This window comes from Salmo salar, chromosome ssa21 (assembly GCF_905237065.1).
Source record: "Salmo salar chromosome ssa21, Ssal_v3.1, whole genome shotgun sequence".
Taxonomy (NCBI): Eukaryota; Metazoa; Chordata; class Actinopteri; order Salmoniformes; family Salmonidae; genus Salmo; species Salmo salar.
Window position 1 is genome coordinate 49,488,850 of NC_059462.1, and position 22,645 is coordinate 49,511,494.

Consider the following 22,645-nt stretch of genomic DNA (forward strand, 5'->3'; position numbering starts at 1 on the left):
TTTTACCTAAACGCAGATTCCCGGTCGGAATGTTATCGCTTTTTTTACGAGAAAAGTGGCATAAAATTTTATTTTAAACAGAGGTTGACATGCTTCGAAGTACGGTAATGGAATATTTAGAATTTTTTTGTCACGAAATGCGTCGTGCGCGTGACCCTTATTTACACTTCGGATAGTGTCTTGAACGCACGAACAAAACAGAGGATATTTGAACATAACTATGGATTATTTTGGACCAAACCAACATTTGTTATTGAAGTAGAAGTCCAGGGAGTGCATTCTGACAAAGAACACCAAAGGTAATCAAACTTTTCTAATAGTAAATCGGAGTTTGGTGAAGGCTAAACTTGCTGGGTGTCTAAATAGCTAGCCCTGTGATGCCGGGCTATCTACTTAGAATATTGCAAAATGTGCTTTCACCGAAAAGCTATTTTAAAATCGGACATATCGAGTGCATAGAGGAGTAATGTATCTATAATTCTTAAAATAATTGTTATGCTTTTTGTGAACGTTTATCGTGAGTAATTTAGTAAATTGTTAGTAAATTCGCCGGAAGTTTGGGGGGTATGCTAGTTCTGAACGTCACATGCTAATGTAAAAAGCTGGTTTTTGATATAAATATGAACTTGATTGAACAAAACATGCATGTATTGTATAACATAATGTCCTAGGTGTGTCATCTGATGAAGATCATCAAAGGTTAGTGCTGCATTTAGCTGTCTTCTGGGTTTTTGTGACATTATATGCTAGCTTGAAAAATGGGTGTCTGATTATTTCTGCTGACATATTCTAATGTTTTGCTTTCGTTGTAAAGCCTTTTTGAAATCGGACAGTGTGGTTAGATTAACGAGAGTCTTGTCTTTAAAATGCTGTAAAATAGTCATATGTTTGAGAAATTGAAGTAATAGCATTTCTAAGGTATTTGAATAACGCGCCACAGGATTCCACTGGCTGTTACGTAGGTGGGACGATTTGGTGCCACCTGCCCTAGAGAGGTTAAGAACAAATTCTTATTTACAATGACAGCCTAGGAAGAGGGGCAGAATGACAGATTTTTACCTTGGGGACTTGATCTACCAACCTTTCGGTTACTGGCCCAATGCTCTAACCACTAGGCTACCTGCCGCCCCAAATGGCATATATAAGTATTGAAAGTACCAAATAAGGATGTTATGTCCATTTGCCATATATGATCAAAGGAAGTCGGCATCCGAACCCAAAAGTCAGTGAACCATGTCCAAATGGCATAAGAAACGTCCAAATGGCATATATACTGACCAAATGATATATATCACTATGTTCAGCCCTGAATCAACCTAGAAGGTCTATTTGTCATGTTTGATCATAGGAAGTCATAGGAAGTAAGAATTTCTTGTTAATGTTGATTCAGCATGTCCAATTCGTAATGGGAAGTCCTTATGGATATACATTGGCAATGGACACTGTCAACTTGCAGAAGTGCATGTTCACTCTGACAATATAGCATATGTGTAATGGACACTGTCCAATTGCTCGTTGGTGTTGATTTCAGCCTGAGCGTTTGGTGATGTTAAATCCCTCATTGAATACATTGCAAATGTACAATTGTGCACTGTCCGTTTGCCCGTTTGTATTTTTTTCCTGAGTTTTCTCCCTCTTTTCAGCATAAGGCGCTAGTCGATTCAGGCGCAGCTGGAAACTTTATGGATCGTGGGCTCGCATTAAGGCTAGGGATTCCCCTGGTGTCGTTGGACCAACCTTTCCCCGTGCACTCCTTAGATAGCCGACCATTAGGGTCAGGGCTGGACAGGGATGCCACGGTTCCACTGGACATGGTAACGCAGGGGGGATCATGGGGAACGGATTAGTCTCTTCCTCATTGATTAGCCTGCGTTTCCGGTGGTGCTGGAGATTCCCTGGCTGGCCAATCACAATCCTGATATTTCATGGAGACAGAGGGCTCTCAGAGGGTGGTCAGAGGAGTGTTCAGGCAGGTGCATAGGAGTTTCCATCGGTGCGATGACGGTGGAGAGTCCAGACCAGGTTTCCACTGTGCGTATTCCCTCTGAATATGCCGATTTGGCTCTCGCCTTCTGTAAAAAGAGGGCGACCCGATTACCACCTCATCGACGAGGGGATTGAGCGATAAACCTCCAGGTAAACGTTGCACTTCCCAGGAGTCACGTGTACCCATTGTCACAAGAGGAGACGCTGGCTATGGAGACATTTGTCACGGAATCTCTGAGACAGGGGTACATTCGGCCCTCCATGTCACCCGTCTCCTCGAGTTTCTTTTTCGTGAAGAAAAAGGAGGGAGATCTGCGTCCGTGCATTGATTATCGAGGTCTAAATTCCATCACAGTGGGGTTTAGTGACCCGCTACCTCTCATCGCTACGGCGGTTGAATCATTTCACGGAGCGCGTTTTTTCACGAAACTGGACCTCAGGAGCGCGTACAATCTGGTGCGTATTCGGGGGGGAGACGAGTGGCAAACCGCGTTTAGTACCACATCGGGCCACTATGAGTACCTCGTCATTCTGTATGGGTTAACCTGTTAGGGCTAGGGGGCAGTATAGACACGGCTGGATAAAAAACATACCCTATTTAATCTGGTTACCACTCCTACCCAGTAACTAGAATATGCATATACTTATTACATATGGATAGAAAATACCCTAAAGTTTCTAAAACTGTTTGAATGGTGTCTGTGAGTATAACAGAACTCAAATGGCAGGTCAAAACCTGAGAGATTCCTTTACAGGAAGTGGCCTGTCTGACCATTTCTTGAACTTCTTTTCCATCTCTATCTTTTACTAAGGATCTCTGCTCTAACGTGACACTTCCTACGTCGTCCATAGGCGCTCAGAGCCCGGGAAAAACCTGAATGTCGTCATCCCAGCCCCAGGCTGAAACACATTATCGCCTTTCTCAAGTGGCCGATCAAGGTACTCTGGGCTTATGCGCGTGACCCCGACCGCCCCCGCCTTTGTGATTTTTTCCTCTGTTTGCCGAAAAGGAGATTCCCGGTCAGAATATTATTGCTTTTCTACGAGAAAAATGGCGTAAAAATTGATTTTAAACAGCGGTTGACATGCTTCGAAGTACGGTAATGGAATATTTAGAATTTTATTGTCACGAATTGCGCCATGCGCGCGACACTTCTTTACCATTTCGGATAGTGTCTGGAACGCACGAACAAAACGCCGCTATTCGGATATAACGATGGATTATTTTGGACCAAACCAACATTTGTTATTGAAGTAGACGTCCTGGGAGTGCATTCTGACGAAGACAACAAAAGGTAATCAAACTTTTATAATAGTAAATATGATTATGGTGAGTGCTAAACTTGCCGGGTGTCTAAATAGCGAGCTCGTGATGCCTGGGCTATGTACTTAGAATATTGCAAAATGTGCTTTCACCAAAAAGCTATTTTAAAATCGGACATATCGAGTGCATAGAGGAGTAATGTATCTATAATTCTTAAAATAATTGTTATGCTTTTTGTGAACGTTTATCGTGAGTAATTTAGTAAAATGTTAGCGAATTCCCCGGAAGTTTGCGAGGGGTATGCTAGTTCTGAACGTCACATACTAATGTAAAAAGCTGGTTTTTGATATAAATATGAACTTGATTGAACAAAACATGCATGTATTGTATAACATAATGTCCTAGGGTTGTCATCTGATGAAGATCATCAAAGGTGAGTGCTGCATTTAGCTGTCTTCTGGGTTTTGGTGACATTATATGCTGGCTTGAAAAATGGGTGTCTGATTATTTCTGGCTTGGTACTCTGCTGACATAATCTAATGTTTTGCTTTCGTTGTAAAGCCTTTTTGAAATCGGACAGTGTGGTTAGATTACCGAGAGTCTTGTCTTTAAATGGCTGTAAAATAGTCATATGTTTGAGAAATTGAAGTAATAGGATTTTTAAGATTTTGAAAATCGCGCCACAGGCTGCAAGTGGCTGTTACGTAGGTGGGATGCCAGCATCCCACCTTGCCCATAGAGGTTAAAGAATGCTCCAGCCATTTTTCAATCCTTTGTAGACGAGATTCTCAGGGACCTGCACGGGCAGGGTGTGGTGTTGTATATTAATGACATCCTGAACTATTCCACCACACACGCCGCGCATGTATCCCTGGTGCGCAAGGTGCTTGGGCGACTGCTGGAGCATGACCTGTACGTTAAGGCTGAGAAATGTTTCCAAACGAGCCGTTTCCTTCCTGGGTTATCGCATTTCCGCCTCGGGGGTGGTGATGGAGTGTGACCGCGTTAAGGCCGTGCGTAATTGGCCGACTCCGACCATGGTAAAGGAGGTGCAGCGATTCTTAGGGTTTGCCAATTACTACCGGAGTTTTATCCGGGGCTTTGGTCAGGTGGCTGCTCCCATTACCTCACTGCTGAAGGGGGGGCCGGCGCGCTTGCCCTTAACACGAAGGCCGACGCGCCTTCCCGCCTATATGATACCGAGGAGCGGGCCATCGATCCAACTCCCATCCTCCCAGCTTCATGCTTGGTAGCACCGGTGGTGTGGGAGGTGGACGCGGAGATCGAGCGGGCATTACGGTTGGAACCTCAGTGTCCAGCAGGTGCTCAGTACGTGCCGCTTGGTGTCCGTGATCGATTGATTCGATGGGCCCATACACTTCCCTCTTCGGGTCACCCTGAGATCGAGAGGACAGTGCGGAGTCTTAGGGGAAAGTACTGGTGGCCCACGTTGGCTAAGGACGTGAGGCTTTATGTCTCCTCCTGCTCGGTGTGCGCTCAGAGCAAGGCTCCTCGACACCTGCCTAGAGGGAAATTACAGCCCCTCCCCGTTCAACAGCGGCCGCGGTCGCACTTGTCTGTGGACTTTCTCACCGACCTTCTCCCATCTCAGGGGAACACCATGATCCTGGTCGTTGTGGATCGGTTTTCTAAGTCCTGCCGTCTCATCCCATTGCCCGGTCTCCCTATGGCTCTACAGACTGCGGAGGCCCTGTTCACCCATGTCTTCCGGCACTACGGGGTGCCCGAAGACATCGTTTCTGATCGGGGTCCCCAGTTCACGTCCAGAGTTTGGAGGGCGTTCATGGAATGGCTGGGGGTCTCGGGTTTCCACCCCGACAGTAATGGGCAGGTGGAGAGAGTGAACCAAGATGTGGGTAGGTTTCTGCGGTTGTATTGCCGGGACCAGCCCAGGTAATGGGAGAGGTACGTCCCATGGGCAGAGGTAGCCCAAAACTCCCTCCGTCACTCTTCTACTAACATATCACCGTTCCAGTGTGTGTTGGGCTACCAGCCGGTCCTGGCTCCATGGCACCAGAGCCAGACCGAGGCTCCTGCGGTGGAGGAGTGGGTACAGCGCTCGAAGGACACTTGGAGAGCCGTCCAGGAATCATTAAGGAAAGCGAGTGGATGGCAGAAGAGGAGCGCTGACCAGCACCGCAGTGAGGCCCCTGTGTTTGCACCAGGGGACAGGGTCTGGCTCTCGGCCCGAAACCTGCCCCTCCACCTGCCCTGCCGGAAGCTGGGGCCGCAGTGTGTGGGGCCGTTTAAAATCCTGAGGAGGATAAACAAGGAGTGTTACCGGTTACAGCTTCCTTCTTACTACCGTATTAACCCCTCGTTTCATGTGTCTCTCCTCAGGCCGGTGGTGGCTGGTCCCCTGCAGGAAGGTGAGGTGCCGGAGGTCCCTCCACCCCCTCTGGACATTGGAGGGTCCCCGGCGTATATTATACGCGCCGTTCTGGACTCCAGACGCCAGGTGGGGGGCCTACAGTACCTCGTGGACTGGGAGGGATACAGCCCGGAGGAGAGGTGCTGGGTACTGGTGAAGGACATTTTAGACCCTTCACTTCTGAGGGACTTCCACCGCCTCCATACGGATCGCCCTGCGCCTCGTCCTCCGGGTCGCCCTCGAGGCTGGTGGCGGCGCGCTGCGGGAGTCGCGTGGTGGGGGGGGGGTACTGTCACGAATCCCACCGACAAGGTGGCTCCCCTGCCGGTGTACTAGCCGCCGCTGATCCCTATTTCCTTTTCTGTTTGTTCGGTCTTATTGGTTGCACCTGTTCCCTGTTTTGTTTCTTGATTTGTGTTTATTTAACCTCTTACATCTAGACGTTCCGCTAGCGGAACACCTGCTCCAATATCCAATGATAGGCGTGGCGCGAATTACAAATTCCTAAAAAATTTCAAACATATGACTATTTCACAGCATTTTAAAGACAAGACTCTCCTTTATCTAACCACACTGTACGATTTCAAAAAGGCTTTACAGCGAAAGCAAAACATTAGATTATGTCAGCAGAGTACCAAGCCAGAAATAATCAGACACCCATTTTTCAAGGTAGCATATAATGTCACAAAAAACAAAACCACAGCTAAATGCAGCACTAACCTTTGATGATCTTCATCAGATGACAACCCTAGGACATTATGTTATACAATGCATGCATGTTTTGTTCAATCAAGTTCATATTTATATCAAAAACCAGCTTTTTACATTAGCATGTGACGTTCAGAACTAGCATACCCCCGCAAACATCCGGTGAATTTACTAAATTACTCACGATAAACGTTCACAAAAAACATAACAATTATTTTAAGAATTATAGATACAGAACTCCTCTATGCACTCGATATGTTCGATTTTAAAATAGCTTTTCGGTGAAAGCACATTTTGCAATATTCTCAGTAGATAGCCCAGCCATCACGGCTAGCCATTTAGACACCGACCAAGTTTAGCCCTGATCAAACTCCGATTTACTATTACAAAAGTTTCATTACCTTTGTTGTCTTCGTCAGAATGCACTCCCAGGACTGCTACTTCAATAACAAATGTTGGTTTGGTCCAAAATAATCCATCGTTATATCCGAATAGCGGCGTTTTGTTCGTGCGTTCCAGACACTATCCGAAATGGTAAAGAAGGGTCGCGCGCATGGCGCAATTCATGACAAAAAAATTCTAAGTATTCCATTACCGTACTTCGAAGCATGTCAACCGCTGTTTAAAATCAATTTTTATGCCATTTTTCTCGTAGAAAAGCGATAATATTCCGACCGGGAATCTCCTTTTCGGCAAACAGAGGAAAAAATCACAAAGACGGGGGCGACCAGGTCACGCGCCTAAGCCCAGAGTACCTTGATCGGCCACTTGAGAAAGGCGATAATGTGTTTCAGCCTGGGGCTGGGATGACGACATTCAGGTTTTTCCCGGGCTCTGAGCGCCTATGGACGACGTAGGAAGTGTCACGTTAGAGCAGAGATCCTTAGTAAAAGATAGAGATGCCAAAGAAGTTCCAGAAATGGTCAGACTGGCCACTTCCTGTAAAGGAATCTCTCAGGTTTTGACCTGCCATTTGAGTTCTGTTATACTCACAGACACCATTCAAACAGTTTTAGAAACTTTAGCGTTTTTTCTATCCATATATAATAAGTATATGCATATTCTAGTTACTGGGTAGGATTAGTAACCAGATTAAATCGGTACGTTTTTTATCCAGCCGTGAAAATACTGCCCCCTAGCCATAAGAGGTTATGCCTGTTAGGCCCACCCAGGTTTGTGCGGGATTATTTCACTGTTTGTTGTTGGATGTGCTGGCTGGCGCCTTATTTCTCTCCGGACTGTTTTGCCCTGTGTTTTTGGGCTGGTCTACCTTGTTACGCGCCCTCTGTTTTTGGCGTGACCGTTTCGTGCCGGAGAAATAAAAGACATTATACTTACCCTCTGCTCTCTGCGCCTGACTCCAACCACCACTCCTAGGAATCCCTGACGCCATTGAACATGCCATACAAATAAAGGCATTTTAATTAATTATAAAGAGTGCCTTGGTCTTCCTTTCTTTTTGATGACTGTTCCAAAGTCATAAATCAATCAATTTATGACATTTTCTAATTTTTTTAAGACTTTTATGGCCAAATGTCAGATCAAGATCCCTTGGCCTCTAAATATCACAGGGAAAACATACAGTTGAAGTCGGAAGTTTACATACGCAAAATACATTTAAACTCAGTTTTTAACAATTCCTGACATTTAATCCTAGTAAAAATTCTGTTTTAGGTGAGTTAGGATCACCACTTTATTTTAAGTGTGTGAAATGTCAGAATAATAGTAGAGAGAATGATTTATTTCAGCTTTTATTTCTTTCATCACATTCACAGTGGGTCAGAAGTTTACATAAACTCAATTAGTTTTTGGTAGCATTGCCTTTAAATTGTTTAACTTGGGTCAAATGTTTTGGGGAGCCTTCCACAAGCTTTCCACAATAAGTTGAGTGAATTTTGGCCCATTCCTCCTGACAGAGCTGGTGTAACTGAGTCAGGTTTGTAGGCCTCCTTGCTCGCACATGCTTTTTCAGTTGTGCCCACACATTTTCCATAGAATTTCGGTCAGGGCTTTGTGATGGCCACTCCATTGACTTTCTTGACTTTCTTGTCCTTAAGCAATTTTGCCATTACTTTGGAAGTATGCTTGGGGTCATTGTCCATTTGGAAGACCCATTTGCGACCAAGATTTAACTTCCTGACTGATGTCTTGAGATGTTGCTTCAATATATCCACATAATTTTCCTACCCCATGATGCCATCTATTTTGTGAAGTGCACCAGACCCTCCTGCAGCAAAGCACCCCCACAACATGATGCTGCCACCCCCGTGCTTCACGGTTGGGATGGTGTTCTTCAGCTTGCAAGCTTCCCCCTTTTTCCTCCAAAAATAACGATGGTCATTATAGCCATACAGTTCTATTTTTGTTTCATCAGACCAGATGACATTTTTTTTCCTGAAGTCTTGGCTGATTTCTTTTGATTTTCCCATGATGTCAAGCAAAGAGGCACTGAGTTTGAAGGTAGGCCTTGAAATACATCCACAGGTACACCTCCAATTAACTCAAATGATGTAAATTAGTCTATCAGAAGCTTCTAAAGCCATGACATCATTTTCTGGAATTTTCCAAGCTGTTTAAAGGCACAGTCAACTTAGTGTATGTAAACTTCTGACCCACTGGAATTGTGATACAGTGAATTATAAGTGAAATAATCTGTCTGTCAATAATTGTTGTAAAAGTTACTTGTGTCATGCATAAAGTAGATGTCCTAACCGACTTGCCGAAACTATAGTTTGTTAACAAGAAATTTGTGGAGTGGTTGAAAAACGAGTTTTAATGACTCCAACCTAACTGTATGTAAGCTTCCGACTTCAACTGTACATATATCCTTGTGATCAGCGTGGATAGGCCCGTTGCTGCACAGAATACATATATTGTTACTAGCACAAAGGTCAAGGTCAAATTGACTTAAGATCACTGTTCCTCAGTGTCTGAGCATCATAGGGACATCATTATATCAATGTGATCAGCATGGTTGCACCATTCTTGTGCATGAAGCAGCTTCTTTCAAGGACAAAGCGTTCAATAGTTACATAGACCAAGGTCAAGGTCAAATTGTAGTTAAAATTGACCCAGAACATCACGGATGTCACTATTTTAGCCCTTCCCTTATGTTCCAGTTCAATCCCTTCAAATTGACCCAGAGCACAAGGGAAGGGCTAAAGACCTCTGTACTGGGACACTAGTTTTTCATGAGGTGGACCCCTGGTCCTCCAATAGATTATTGAGAGGTAAGGCAATCATTTAGAACATGGGATAAGTCACCTATAATACCCCACAAAGCACCGGAACGATTTTAACTGATTCACAGTGTTAATGGTATCCCATTCATTTTCTGCTTTCACCTTACCAGGGTCCGGTGTGAACCCCTGGGTGCCCACCACATGGCCAAGGTAAGTGACCTGCCTCTAGAACAGGTGACACTTTAGGGGTTGTAGAATCAATCCATGGCTCCAGAGGCGCTCAAATACTTCCTCCAAGTGGGTCAGGTGGGTTTGCTGAAGGTTTCTCTCAAGATTGTTTTTGCATCCTCTGACATGTTTTCTAGAGCATATTATATTGTATTAACAAGATACTTTAATGTTAATATAAAGTGGATGGCCATATAAAACATATCTTCATGAGTGAGCCATGAACAGTACCTAGTAATGCCTTATACTGTTAGAAAAATCTGATTTTTTTTGCTTATCTATGCTTCTTATACACTTTTTGCACAAGTTTGCACTGCTATAGTAAATAGGATGACAAATAGTACATTGTAGATTTCAGTTTCAAATTGTATATGATAACAACCTATTCATGAAAAATAGTGATTGAGTTTTTCTGTTGATAATCTACATATACTCACAATCAGTAAGGTTTATAACATTTCAGCTGCCTTAATACTGTAATCATTTTTTATGTAGTTAGTGGTCAGGGAAAATCCAATTGATTTTCTGATGCACTCCTCTCATTCATTGATGTCTCTATCCACCTGTGAATGTATTATTTAATAATTAATTAGTACCATATGCCTTGATAAAAAGGCCATAGTGCCCTATAAGCTCATTACAAAGCTCACGGTGAAAGAAGGCAACATTACCTTTTCAACACTGATTCTCAACACAGGGGCCCCACAAGGTTGAGTCCTTAGTCCCCTCCTGTATTTCCTGTATACCCACAACTGTGTGACCTCCGACTCCGTCATCAAGTTCGCTGACGACACAACAGCAGTAGCCCTGATTACCAACACTGATGAGACAACCTACAGGGAGGAGGTAGGCACTCTGACGGCGTGGTGCCAGGTGAACAACCTCTCCCTCAATGTTAACAAAACAAAGGACCTGATTGTGGAATACAGGAGGAACCAGGCTGGATACGTCCCCATCCTCATCAACAGGGCTGCTGTGGAAATGGTCAATAACTTTAAATTCCTCTGCATATACATCTCGGAGAAGCTCAAATGGTCTAACCACACAGACACCGTGAGGAAGAAGGCACAACAGCGACTCTTCAACCTCAGGATACTTTAGAAATTAGGCCTGTCCCCGAGGGCCCTCACAGTGTTCTACAGGAGCACCATCGAGAGCATACTGTCGGCTGCATTACAGCAACTCCACTGCCACGGACCGCAAGAAGCTTCAGAGGGTGATACGTGCAGCCAAACGCACCATTGGGTGAACGTTGCCTGCCCTACAGGACACCTACAACACCAACTCCGCAGGGAGGCCAAGAAGCCCATGCCCTGTTCTCCCTGCTTCTAACACTCAGACGCAACACAGGAGCATCATGGCAAAAACTGGAAGACTGGCCAATAGTTTCTACCCTTAGAATATCAGGCTGCTGAATAGCCACCACTAGTCAGCTACTGTACCTGCTCCTCCTCCCCCTGCTACTCCCCCCAATGGACATTTTCCCCCCACACCACCAACTGACTTTTACTCTGCCCCCCACCCCAACGACATTCATCACTGTTGCAGTTGTTAATATGTTTATCCTATTTTTTGTTTGTTTTTATTTAACTTGGTCCCCACACCCGTTCAATGGTCATGCCGCTCCCCCTATGGTCATTCCACCCCACAACATTAGCAGTTTTTACTCTGCCTCCACCCCAACGGACAATTTTTTATAATGCTATTTACATTTTTTAATTACCATTTTCATTACTTTATTTCACTTAGTCCTGCATGTTCAAGCTCGGAGCCTGAGATTTTCACTGTACCCTGCAATCACATGTGTACATATGGCTATTAAACACAGAATCTAAATGAAAATGAAAGTCCCCTAAATTGGGGAATTAACATTTAAGAGGTTAATATGAGATCATTTCAGTATCACATATTAAAGTGATAATTATCATGTATTAATGTGATCATTGTGTTGTATTAACTTGGTAATTATCTCATCAAAGATACAGGAATTCCTGCCAAAAGTTTCAGATACACAGGAAGGAAGGCAACTTTCCTTATACACTAGCCTACTCCACAGTAACCACATGGGTTGCCACTGTCTGCTCTGGGCTCATTTTAATCACACTCTAACCTTTGATGTGTGCCTCTCTGAAGGCCACAAAACAACATGTTTCATTGCACATGATGAGGCTTTTTTATCAGAGTTATTGACTTCACAATAAGCCAGATTCAAGTAACTTCCATGACAGCTTTGTGTTGCTGAAACTTGAAGCATCAACCACGACACAATCAATCGGGAGGTGGACTAAACATAGAGCTGAAAATTAGGCTAATTTGAATAATCCCTCCTCAGGGCTACCTGGCCAACTTCCTCCATGGAGAGTGCCCATTGACGCTGAGCGAGAGACTGAACGGCAACAACCACGCCATCCTGCAGACCATTTTTTATGCTGGGGCCTCAGAACTGTTAGGGTTAACTTGAAGGGTGTGGGTGGTAGGTGGAGTAAATTGAAGGAAAGTTTGACATGTTTTGTGCATATTTTTTCATCAATCAAAATAAGACCAACATATTCAGGGAGTCTCCTGTAATGAAGTCTGCTATTATTCAGACAGATGGTCTCTTCTCAGTTTGGCACAGACACACTTTTCACCCAACGTTCAGATAGAAATTGACTTTATAGAACAGACATACTTCTCTTTCATAATGAATGAGTCTAGTTATCCCCCTCAGTCACAGATTGTGAATTATACTGCCATCCTATGGCCACTGCACATACTGAAAACATTCTCTGCCCACTGGGCTCAGACATCAATTCAATGTCTACTCCATGTTGGTTAAAAAGAAACAAAGCTGATTCAACCAGTGTTGGCCCAGCAGGTGTAAAACTCTGCAGTAAAACTGTTTGTAGAATGTCACCTTTTATTTGAAGGTATATTCATACAGATCTGTTTTACTGTTTAGAAATGAAAAAAACTCATGTGTCTCGTCCCCCCATTTGAAGAAATCATAAGTATTTGGACACCTTCACTTGTAGTGTATTAAAGGTATTAACCCTTTAAACATAATGTTCAGTTAAATAATGTATTTAGATATTGGTTAAAATTTCCCTGTAATCAGTCTATGAATTGCTCTAATGAGTGACTGCAATTCACACTTTGGTTTTTGTAGTCACTACCAACAAACAAGAAAGTTATCATTTTCAGACAAAACACGTTACTACTTCAGCACACTACTACAACAGTGTGACTGTTTTGGAATAAAATGTTCAATATATTTCCTTTAACATCCACTGTGTTGTGTGCTTGTTGTTTATCCATTGATATGTTCTAGGTCATTTTGAGACCTGAAGGAGCATCAGGTACTGCTGGAATATCTACCAATAGCATGTCAATCTTATTGTGATAAATTACACTGGTCTCTAAAAACATTTATAAAGTATTAAGAATGTATGAATAGTCCTCACTTTAGATTAGGGACTGCAAAACTACTTTACTAATGATCAGTAAATGGTTTATAAAGATATTTATTAAACATCTGATGAATTATCTTATAAAACGTTGTTTATAAAAGTGTGAATAACTAGCTTGCTAAAACAAATGTGGGAGTAATGAAACAAATTATGAATAAACTATTTACTTATCCATTATTAATTATTTAGTGTGTTTCCCAATCTCTATATTAATTCAGAGTAAACAGCATCTGAAAGCTGCTCTGGTGTGACCCCTGACCTGGCAGCAGTGATGTAGTGACAGTAGTGGTAGTGAGAGTAGTGGTAGTGTTCATAACCAGTATGTTGAGGTTAAAGTGTCTGCTACAGTCTCCTGCACTGTTGAGTTGAATCATTAAAGCATATAGTAGTTATTTATAAATGTGAGAATACAAAGCTGATTAACATTTAACAAATGTGGGTGTAATCATAAATGGTGACCATACTGTAAATGCCTTACTTATGGTTTATTACTGAACATTATAAAGTGTTAAACATAATTGCATATTCTTGCATTTTACCCTCAACTACTTACATAGACTTGTACGTTATCTGATATCATGCATATTGTACATTTACATTTTACTCCATTGTTGAAGGCATTGTGTACCAATTGAGCCACTAGAGGGTGATGTTAAACACATATAATGACTCATGACGTTCTCAAAATGTACTTTTAGAATACTTACCTACTATTTATCATTAAATAACATGGAACAACAACAGACTTTGGTATTTGGAATATACAACCCAAAATGACTACAATGTATTTTATAAAACAAGATTATGCCTTCTTATGCCTTCTCCAAGTCATTCCAATCCAATCCAGACAAATCATTGGGTATCAACACCACACGTATCTACCGTATGATGACAACACTGAGATAAGTCATGTCACTGTATTGTTACATGAAAGAAGCAATTGCAAAAATTGTATTACAAAACTATATCAAACACGTTTGTCAAACGTAGGAATAAAAACATATGAACTATTTATGCCTTAAGTTAAGCTAGGCCGACATTGTAAATAAGAATTTGTTCTAAACTGACTTGCCTAGTTAAATAAAGGATTAAAAAAAAATACAATTTAAAAGTTCAGAGTTAAAATATGTTTAGCTGTCACTTTGAACCATGGATAAAAGAAAGCATAAATTATTGGATTGATAAAAGAATTAACAAGTGGTAGAAAGCCGATGATCATAACTGAAAATACATTTTCAATTAAAAAATACAAAAAGAAAGAAAATAAAAATGGAATCCAACAAATTAAATAGTTGAAAACAACAATAGCCAGAGTTTTTGCTGCTTTTCTCTCAGACTTATTTGCCTGTACAGTTTTAACACCAGACACACCGGCAGCCTCTTTTGAAAATACCTTTCTGGCCTGTGATCTGGCCACCACAAAGATTTTCATATAAAGTGTTATAATAATAGAGCACGGAACAACCATTGTAATTACAAGTTCAATGATATTAACCCAGGTTATTCCTTCAACAATAAAACATTCATTCAAACACCTACTGGGTACCTGTACATTTGCAAAGTTGTTTATAATAGCAGCACAGTATATGATACAACAACACCAGGTAATAGATATACAACACATAATTATTGTTATTGTTATTTTAGAGTGGTACAATAAGGGATCACACACAGCAACATAGCGGTCAATAGATATCAAGACCAAATTACCCAGAGATAAAGAAGTACATAAAAAAGCGATGTAGAATTGAAACACACAGAAATATTCCCCAAAACCCCAGCATGATTCCATTAATGCTACAGTCGCTACTGGTATCACAATCAGTCCCACCAGGAGATCTGACGCAGCCAGAGAGAGGATGAGCAGGTTGGTTGGAGTGTGGAGCTGCTTGAAGTGAGAGATGGAGATGATCACCAGTATGTTCAAAAATACTGTAACTGCTGAAAACAATGAGAAGAACATGTACAGTGTTATGTAGATAGATGTCGATAGCAAAGCCTTTCTGCAAGAAGAGTTTCTGTCTTGAAAACAGTATTGAACATCTTCATGCTTCTCCATTTGTAATAAAGGGTAAAAATGCTGTGGTCCTCCTGCTACTGCTTGGTCCTGTGTGTGACCCTGTCAGGTCAGTCTTCTGACAAACTCTGAGCATAACCTCTCTATTTATCACTGAGTGACTGACAAACATTCCCCTCCCAGGAGTCTCCACACACACACGCACGTGAGCACACAAATGAACAAACGGTTGGATAAACAAAGCATGATGTAATCTTTTTTTATATATATTTTTTATTTAACCTTTCTTTAACTATGACAGGATTGGAGGTTGCTCTGCCCCTCTAGCCTGTCCTTCAGCCTTACTGATAGTTATACATGAGAGAAAAAGTACATTTTCATAACTGAGCATTTTAATGGGGATATGAAAATATGCATGAATTTTTGGACACTCAAAGGCTATTTTACATGGGAAATAGGAATAACTGTGCAGACTAACTGGTTTGGGTGATGTCAGTGCTCAGTTTGGACCATAATCCACAACCTCAGGAGACATGATGGCACGCCACATGTCAGTGTGTTGGAAAGTTGACAGTAGGGAAGTTATGAAATGACATGTTTATGCTGACCTACCAAGGCAAAACGCAGTAACTATGATTTTGATCTGATGTAATGGCCAGGTATATTATCTGATAAATGTGGTATTTTGTTTCCTTGCTCTGCACGGGCCGCGGCTTTTGTGGAGCGATGGGTAACGATACTTCGTACGAGGCAGTTGCTGATGTGTGCAGAGGGTCCCTGGTTCGAGCCTAGGTAGGGGCGACGAGAGGGACAGAAGCAATACTGTTACATATGCACTATAGCACATGGCGTCAAAATGGAGTCGCATTCCATATGAACATTCCATAGACTTAAAAAAATGATGAACCATACTTCTTCAAGTTGAGGGAGACTTTGTCTCAGTTACATCATGGGGACAAATACTATTTGTCAGACATCAGAACAACCCCACTGTATTCTGACCCAATCACCCCTTGATGATGGTTTTAGCACTATTTCGGTTGTTGCTGACAGATTCTCTGAATTTTATCCTTCTCTCTGGTCTACCTACCGCTCTCCAGGTCGCTGAGGCACTATTCCAGCATGTCTTCCGGCAGTATGGACTTCCGGAGGACATTGTTTCTGACCGTGGTGCCCAATTCAAAGTCTATGGACAGATGTGACCAAGGCCGCTGAGGCACAGGAAGTAGTTTCCCTGTTGGAGCGTGCCGGGGATATTTGGATTGAGTACATATGGAACATGAGTTGACATAGTGGATAAAGTCCCAAAACACAGTGCCAACAATATGGGAGGACAGATTAATGGGCTGAAGGACACACACAGGACCCACCATCGACGAGGAACCAAAGGGTGAGGAAAAGCAGGTCCTCCGGCATCCTAGTCCCCAGGTGGTGATTCTCATTTTCAACCAAGAGATGGTGGGGTTATGAAGTTGGAGCCACGGGAGGCCGAGGATCACTTTGTGTGCGGGTGCGGTGATGGTGAGGAAGGGAAGGCTTTCCTGGTGCATGGGACCCACGGTGAAGGTGAGGGGTGCTGTGATGTGCGTAACTGCGCCCAGATCCCAATGGTCGCGGTTGGGACGCCCGGACAACCACTGAAGTTGGTGCCCCTCCTGGCCGCAATAGGGACAGAGCCCCTGCTGTCTTCAGTGACGCCGCTCTGCCATGGAGAGGTGTGTGGCCACTACCTCCATGGGTTCCGGCTCTGCCTCAGGACAGCCAAAAGAGGGAGGAGAGTGGCGAGGTGGACACCGGCGCTCCCGAAGAAGGTTATCCAGACAGATGGCCATCGCGATGAGAGAGTCCAAGGATATGTTGTCATCACCGTCTGGACCTCTTCGTGCAGTCCACTGCGGAATAGAGTGCAGAGCGCCGGCTCATTCCATCCGCTGGAGGCTGCCACAGTCCGAAAGGTGAGAGCTTAATCTGGGCCTGGGCACCCTGCTGGAGTTAGAAAAGTCTCTCACCTCCCCTTATGCCCTCTGAAGGATGGTCAAAGACCACCCTGAACAGAACAATGAACCTCTCATAGGAACCCAACTCCTCCTCTCCTCTCTCCCAGACAGCTGTAGCCTGTTCCAACGACCGTCCGGTCGGGAAAGCAGGGAAATGACCGTGGCAACCTTGGAACTCTCGTTGGTGGGGGCTCCTGTCTGATAGGCGAAATAGAGGGAGCACTGGAGTAGGAAGCCACAGCATTTCGATGGAGTGCCGTCATACTTCTCCAGAAGGGACAGTCGGGCATCGCTGACCTGGGCGGATGGCTGGGCAGGCTGGGGGACTGGCTCACTGTGACGACCCGTGGTAGGAGGCCCTCCGTCAAAGGTATGGAGAACCTCGCTGGTGGTGTCGAGGCGGTGGAGAACGCAGAGGATTTCCTTCATGGCTGTTCCCAGTAGAGCCAGCTGGTGGTGTCGAGGCGGTGGAGAACACGGAGGACCTCCATCATGGCCGTACCCCCAGAGCCAGCTGGTGGTGTCGAGGCAGTGGAGAACGCGGAGGACCTCCTTCATGGCCGTACCCAGTATAGCCCGCTGGTTGTGTCAAGGCGGTGGAGAACGCGGAGGACTTCCTTCATGGCCGTACCCCGAGCCAGCTGGTGGTGTCGAGATTGGTGGAGAATGCGGAGGACCTCCTTCATGGCCGTACCCAGTAGAGTCAGCTGTTGGTGGAGTAGATGACCCTGTTCCTCGACCGTCTGGAAGATGCTGTTGTCTTCTGTTGCTTCCATATTTTCTGAGGCAGTGTTCTGTAAGGTATACGCTTGGAGTCAGGAAGCAGGCGCAGAATGTAAGTTTAATGATGAGAAAAAGAAGATAAACAAAACAGGAGAATCGTACTGAACGTGAACAAAACCAATACTGCCTGATGACTGAGGCTACTGAAAGCCACATATATATAACGGGAGAGTAATCAGGGTGGTGATGAAGTCCAGGTGTACGTCATGATGGTTGCCAGGTGTGTGCAATGTGGGTTGCCAGGACCGGTGGTTAGTGGACCAGCGACACCGTGAGCAAAGGGAGCAGGAGTAGGCGTGACAATGGTAAAAGAATAAGTACACAACACAGGATGTTTAAGTAAATATATCTAACATTTAATTCACAAATACTGTTGTTTGGAAGTGTTGTATTGCAAATGTTACCCGGCCTTTAAAGATAGTAATCCTTTAATTTTAATGATCAGCAAGTTATGCTGCAAATAAATGCGAATGTCAGCATTTTCAGACCAAAAAGATTACTTTACTCAGAATAGAGTGTGTATGAAGTTACACATCACACTACTACAACAGTGGCTGTTTTGGAATAAAATATTCAATATATTTATTTTAATATCCTCTGTGTTGTGTGATTATTGTTTAACCTTTGATATACTCTATGTCATTTTTAAATCTTAAAGGGCAGCTGAATAAAAAAAAAAATTGTCTGGTTGAAAAAGGCCAATGCTGCATCGATATTAGTCAGAAACATTGATTCTAGTGTGGAAATGTTGTACAAAGTGTAAATAGCATAATTTTGGTCATATATTCCAAAACAGAGATTTGTGAGATTTAAGTAAGCTGTTATGTTCCTAGAACACTTGAAAATGCTCGCTCAAAATTCAGATATTCGTGTTATTGTCGACAATAAAAGTCCTCAGAAATGTATGTCTTCTCCCTTTGGAGAGTGGGCAGATAATTCTGGAGCAGATAATTCTGGGTCTATTGGGAGGTGCAGTGTCCAGATGCGCATTTCCAAGCGCTCTGAAGCAGGTGGCTCGCCTACTGCGGCAGAGGAATGTGGCATGACGGCCACAACAGTTGTTGGCAGCTCACTGTCTGCGGCTGAGGCTGTTGACTCTTTTACAACTGCTGAAAGCGATGACTCCCATGATGGACCATGTGGGGAACCCTGGGCGAGGATCATCATGGGATCTGGAGGCAGGGGGCAGCTGGGCCCCAGAGGCGATGTCAGGTGGTCTCCCACGTGTGAAGGGCTGAGGGTCTTCCAAGGCAGGGAACGAATAGTCTAGCGCTAGAATAGGCGACTGGCTGCGGGCTGCGAACTGTATAACTGCACACCTAGAGGAGCAGATAACTCTGGGTCTAGCGAGACAGGAAACCCAGGGCCTAGAACTATGGCAGGTGGTTTGGCATGTAGCACTGAGGGAGCTGACTGCTTGCCGACTGAGGCTGGTTGTTGCCGACTAACTGAGGGCAGATGCTGCAAACCTAGTGGGGCAGAGAACCTATAGCCTGGCAGAGCAGTGGACTGAGGGCCGACTAGAGCTGGAGACAGTGGAACCAGAACGGCTAAAGGCTGGGAGACTAGTGCTGATAACTTTAGGCTTGACAGGGAGAACGTGTCTGGACCAGACAGGGAAACAAGACTCTGGACGTGACAGGGAAACCGACTCTGGACCTGACAGGGAGAACGACTCTGGACCTGACAAGGAGAACGAATCTGAACATGACAGGGAGATGGACTGAACCTGATAGGGAAAATTACTCTAAACTTGACAGGGAAAACGATGCTGGACCTACCAGGGAAACTGATGCTGGACCTGACAGGGAGAACGACTCTGAACCTGACTGGGAGAACAACTCTGAACCTGAAAGGGAGAACGACTCTGAACCTGACAGGGAGAACGACTCTGGACCTGCCAGGGAAACTGACGCTGGACTTGGAGAACAGTCGAGCTCTGGGCCTACTAGAGAATCTGGTACCTCTAAGCCTTGTGGGGAAGGAGCTTGATGACCCACATGGGTTAGGGACTGAGGGACGACTAATGCTGGAGACAACAGACCTAGTGCAGCTGGAGACCAATGACCTGGTTCAGCTGGAGACCAATGACCTAGTACAGCTGGAGACCAGTGACCTAGTGCAGCAGGAGACCAATGACCAAGTGCAGCTGGAGACCAATGACCTAGTGCAGCTGGAGAACAATGACCTAGTACAGCTGGAGACCAATGACCTTGTGCAGCTGGAGACCAGTGACCTAGTGCAGCAGGAGACCAATGACCAAGTACAGCTGGAGAACAATGACCTAGTGCAGCTGGAGAACAATGACCAAGTGCAGCAGGAGACCAATGACCTAGTGCAGCAGGAGACCAATGACCTTGTGCAGCAGGAGACCAATGACCTAGTGCAGCAGGAGACCAATGACCTAGTGCAGCAGGAGACCAATGACCTTGTGCTAGGGACTGAGAGCAGATGAGGGTGGAGGACTGAGAACCTAGCACAGGTAACTTGTAAGGCAGGAGCCTCTAAACCTGGTAGGATAGGGAACTGCCTAACAACTAAGGTCGGGGACTGCAATCTGAGCAGGGCAGGAGACTGCAGACGGGGTAGCTAACTTATGGCCTAGCATATAAGATACACTAGACCTACTTGAGTGTCTGACCTTACCGGGAAGGAATGGAACTGTAGCCCTACCGAGAAGGAAGGGAACTGTAGCCCTACAGTGAAGGAATGGAACTGTAGCCCTACCGGGAAGGAAGGGAACTGTAGCCCTACCGAGAAGGAAGGGAACTGTAGCCCTACCGAGAAGGAAGGGAACTGTAGCCCTACCGAGAAGGAAGGGAACTGTAGCCCTACCGAGAAGGAAGGGAACTGTAGCCCTACAGTGAAGGAATGGAACTGTAACCCTACCGAGAAGGAAGGGAACTGTAACCCTACCGAGAAGGAAGGGAACTGTAACCCTACCGAGAAGGAAGGGAACTGTAACCCTACCGGGAAGGAAGGGAACTGTAACCCTACCGGGAAGGAAGGGAACTGTAGCCCTACAGTGAAGGAATGGAACTGTAACCCTACCGAGAAGGAAGGGAACTGTAGCCCTACAGTGAAGGAAGGGTTAAAGTTATATCCAAATAGCGGCGTTTTGTTCGTGCGTTCAAGACACTATCCGAAGGGTAAAGAAGGGTGACGCGCCCGACGCGTTTCGTGACAAAAAATGTCAAAATATTCCATTACCGTACTTCGAAGCATGTCAAACGCTGTTTAAAATCAATTTTTATGCGATTTTTCTCGTAAAAAAGCGATAATATTCCGACCGGGAAACCCTGTTTTCGTTCAAAAACGAAAAAATAAAAACATGGTGTCGGCTCGTGCACGCGCCTCAGTCTCATTGTTCTCAGATCGACCACTATCTGAGAACAGCCATGGCCTGCAAAGTCACCATTCATCGTTCTGGCGCCTTCTGAGAGCCTATGGGAGCGTTAGAAAATGTCACGTTATGCCAGAGATCCCCTGTTTTGGTTAGAGATGATCAAGAAGGCCAAGAAATAGTCAGAGAGAGCGCTTCCTGTTTGGAATCTTCTCAGGTTTTGGCCTGCCAAATGAGTTCTGTTATACTCACAGACACCATTCAAACAGTTTTAGAAACTTTAGGGTGTTTTCTATCCAAATCAAACAATTATATGCATATTCTAGTTACCGGGCAGGAGTAGTAACCAGATTAAATCGGGTACGTTTTTTATCCGGCCGTGCAAATACTGCCCCCTATCCCCAACAGGTTAAAGGCACAGTCAACTTAGTGAACTTCTGACCCACTGGAATTGTGATACGGTGAATTATAAGTGAAATAATCTGTCTGTCAATAATTGTTGGAAAATTTACTTGTGTCATGCATAAAGTAGATGTCCTAACCGACTTGCCGAAACTATAGTTTGTTAACAAGAAATTTGTGGAGTGGTTGAAAAACTAGTTTTAATGACTCCAACCTAACTGTATGTAAGCTTACGACTTCAACTGTACATATATCCTTGTGATCAGCATGGATAGACCTTTACTGCACAGAATACAATTTGTTACTAGCACAAAGGTCAAGGTCAAATTGACTTCAGATCACTGTTCCTCAGTGTCTGAGCATCATAGGGACATCATTATATCAATGTGATCAGCATGGTTGCACCGTTCTTGTGCATGAAGCAGCTTGTTTCAAGGACAAAGCATTCAATAGTTACATAGACCAAGGTCAAGGTAAAATTGTAGGTCAAATTGACCCAGAACATCACGGATGTCACTATTTTATCCCTTCCCTTATGTTCCAGTTCAATCCCTTCAAATTGACCCAGAGCACAAGGGAAGGGCTAAAGACCTCTGTACTGGGACACTGGTTTTTCATGAGGTGGACCCCTGGTCCTCCAATAGATTATTGAGAGGTAAGGCAATCATTTAGAACATGGGATAAGTCACCTATAATACCCCACAAAGCACCGGAACGATTTTAACTGATTCACAGTGTTAATGGTATCCCATTCATTTTCTGCTTTCACCTTACCAGGGTCCGGTGTGAACCCCTGGGTGCCCACCACATGGCCAAGGTAAGTGACCTGCCTCTAGAACAGGTGACACTTTAGGGGTTGTAGAATCAATCCATGGCTCCAGAGGCGCTCAAATA

At 44.3% G+C, this 22,645-nt stretch overlaps 1 protein-coding gene across 1 annotated transcript; it reads right to left on the bottom strand.

Moving 5' to 3' along the window:
- Positions 1-13,582: 13,582 nt before the first annotated feature.
- LOC106582449 (trace amine-associated receptor 13c-like) lies at positions 13,583-15,504 on the bottom strand. Its single transcript, XM_014165574.2, has one exon. The coding sequence runs from the start codon at positions 15,266-15,268 to the stop codon at positions 14,315-14,317; it is 954 nt and encodes a 317-aa protein (XP_014021049.2). The 5' UTR covers positions 15,269-15,504; the 3' UTR covers positions 13,583-14,314.
- Positions 15,505-22,645: the final 7,141 nt, after the last annotated feature.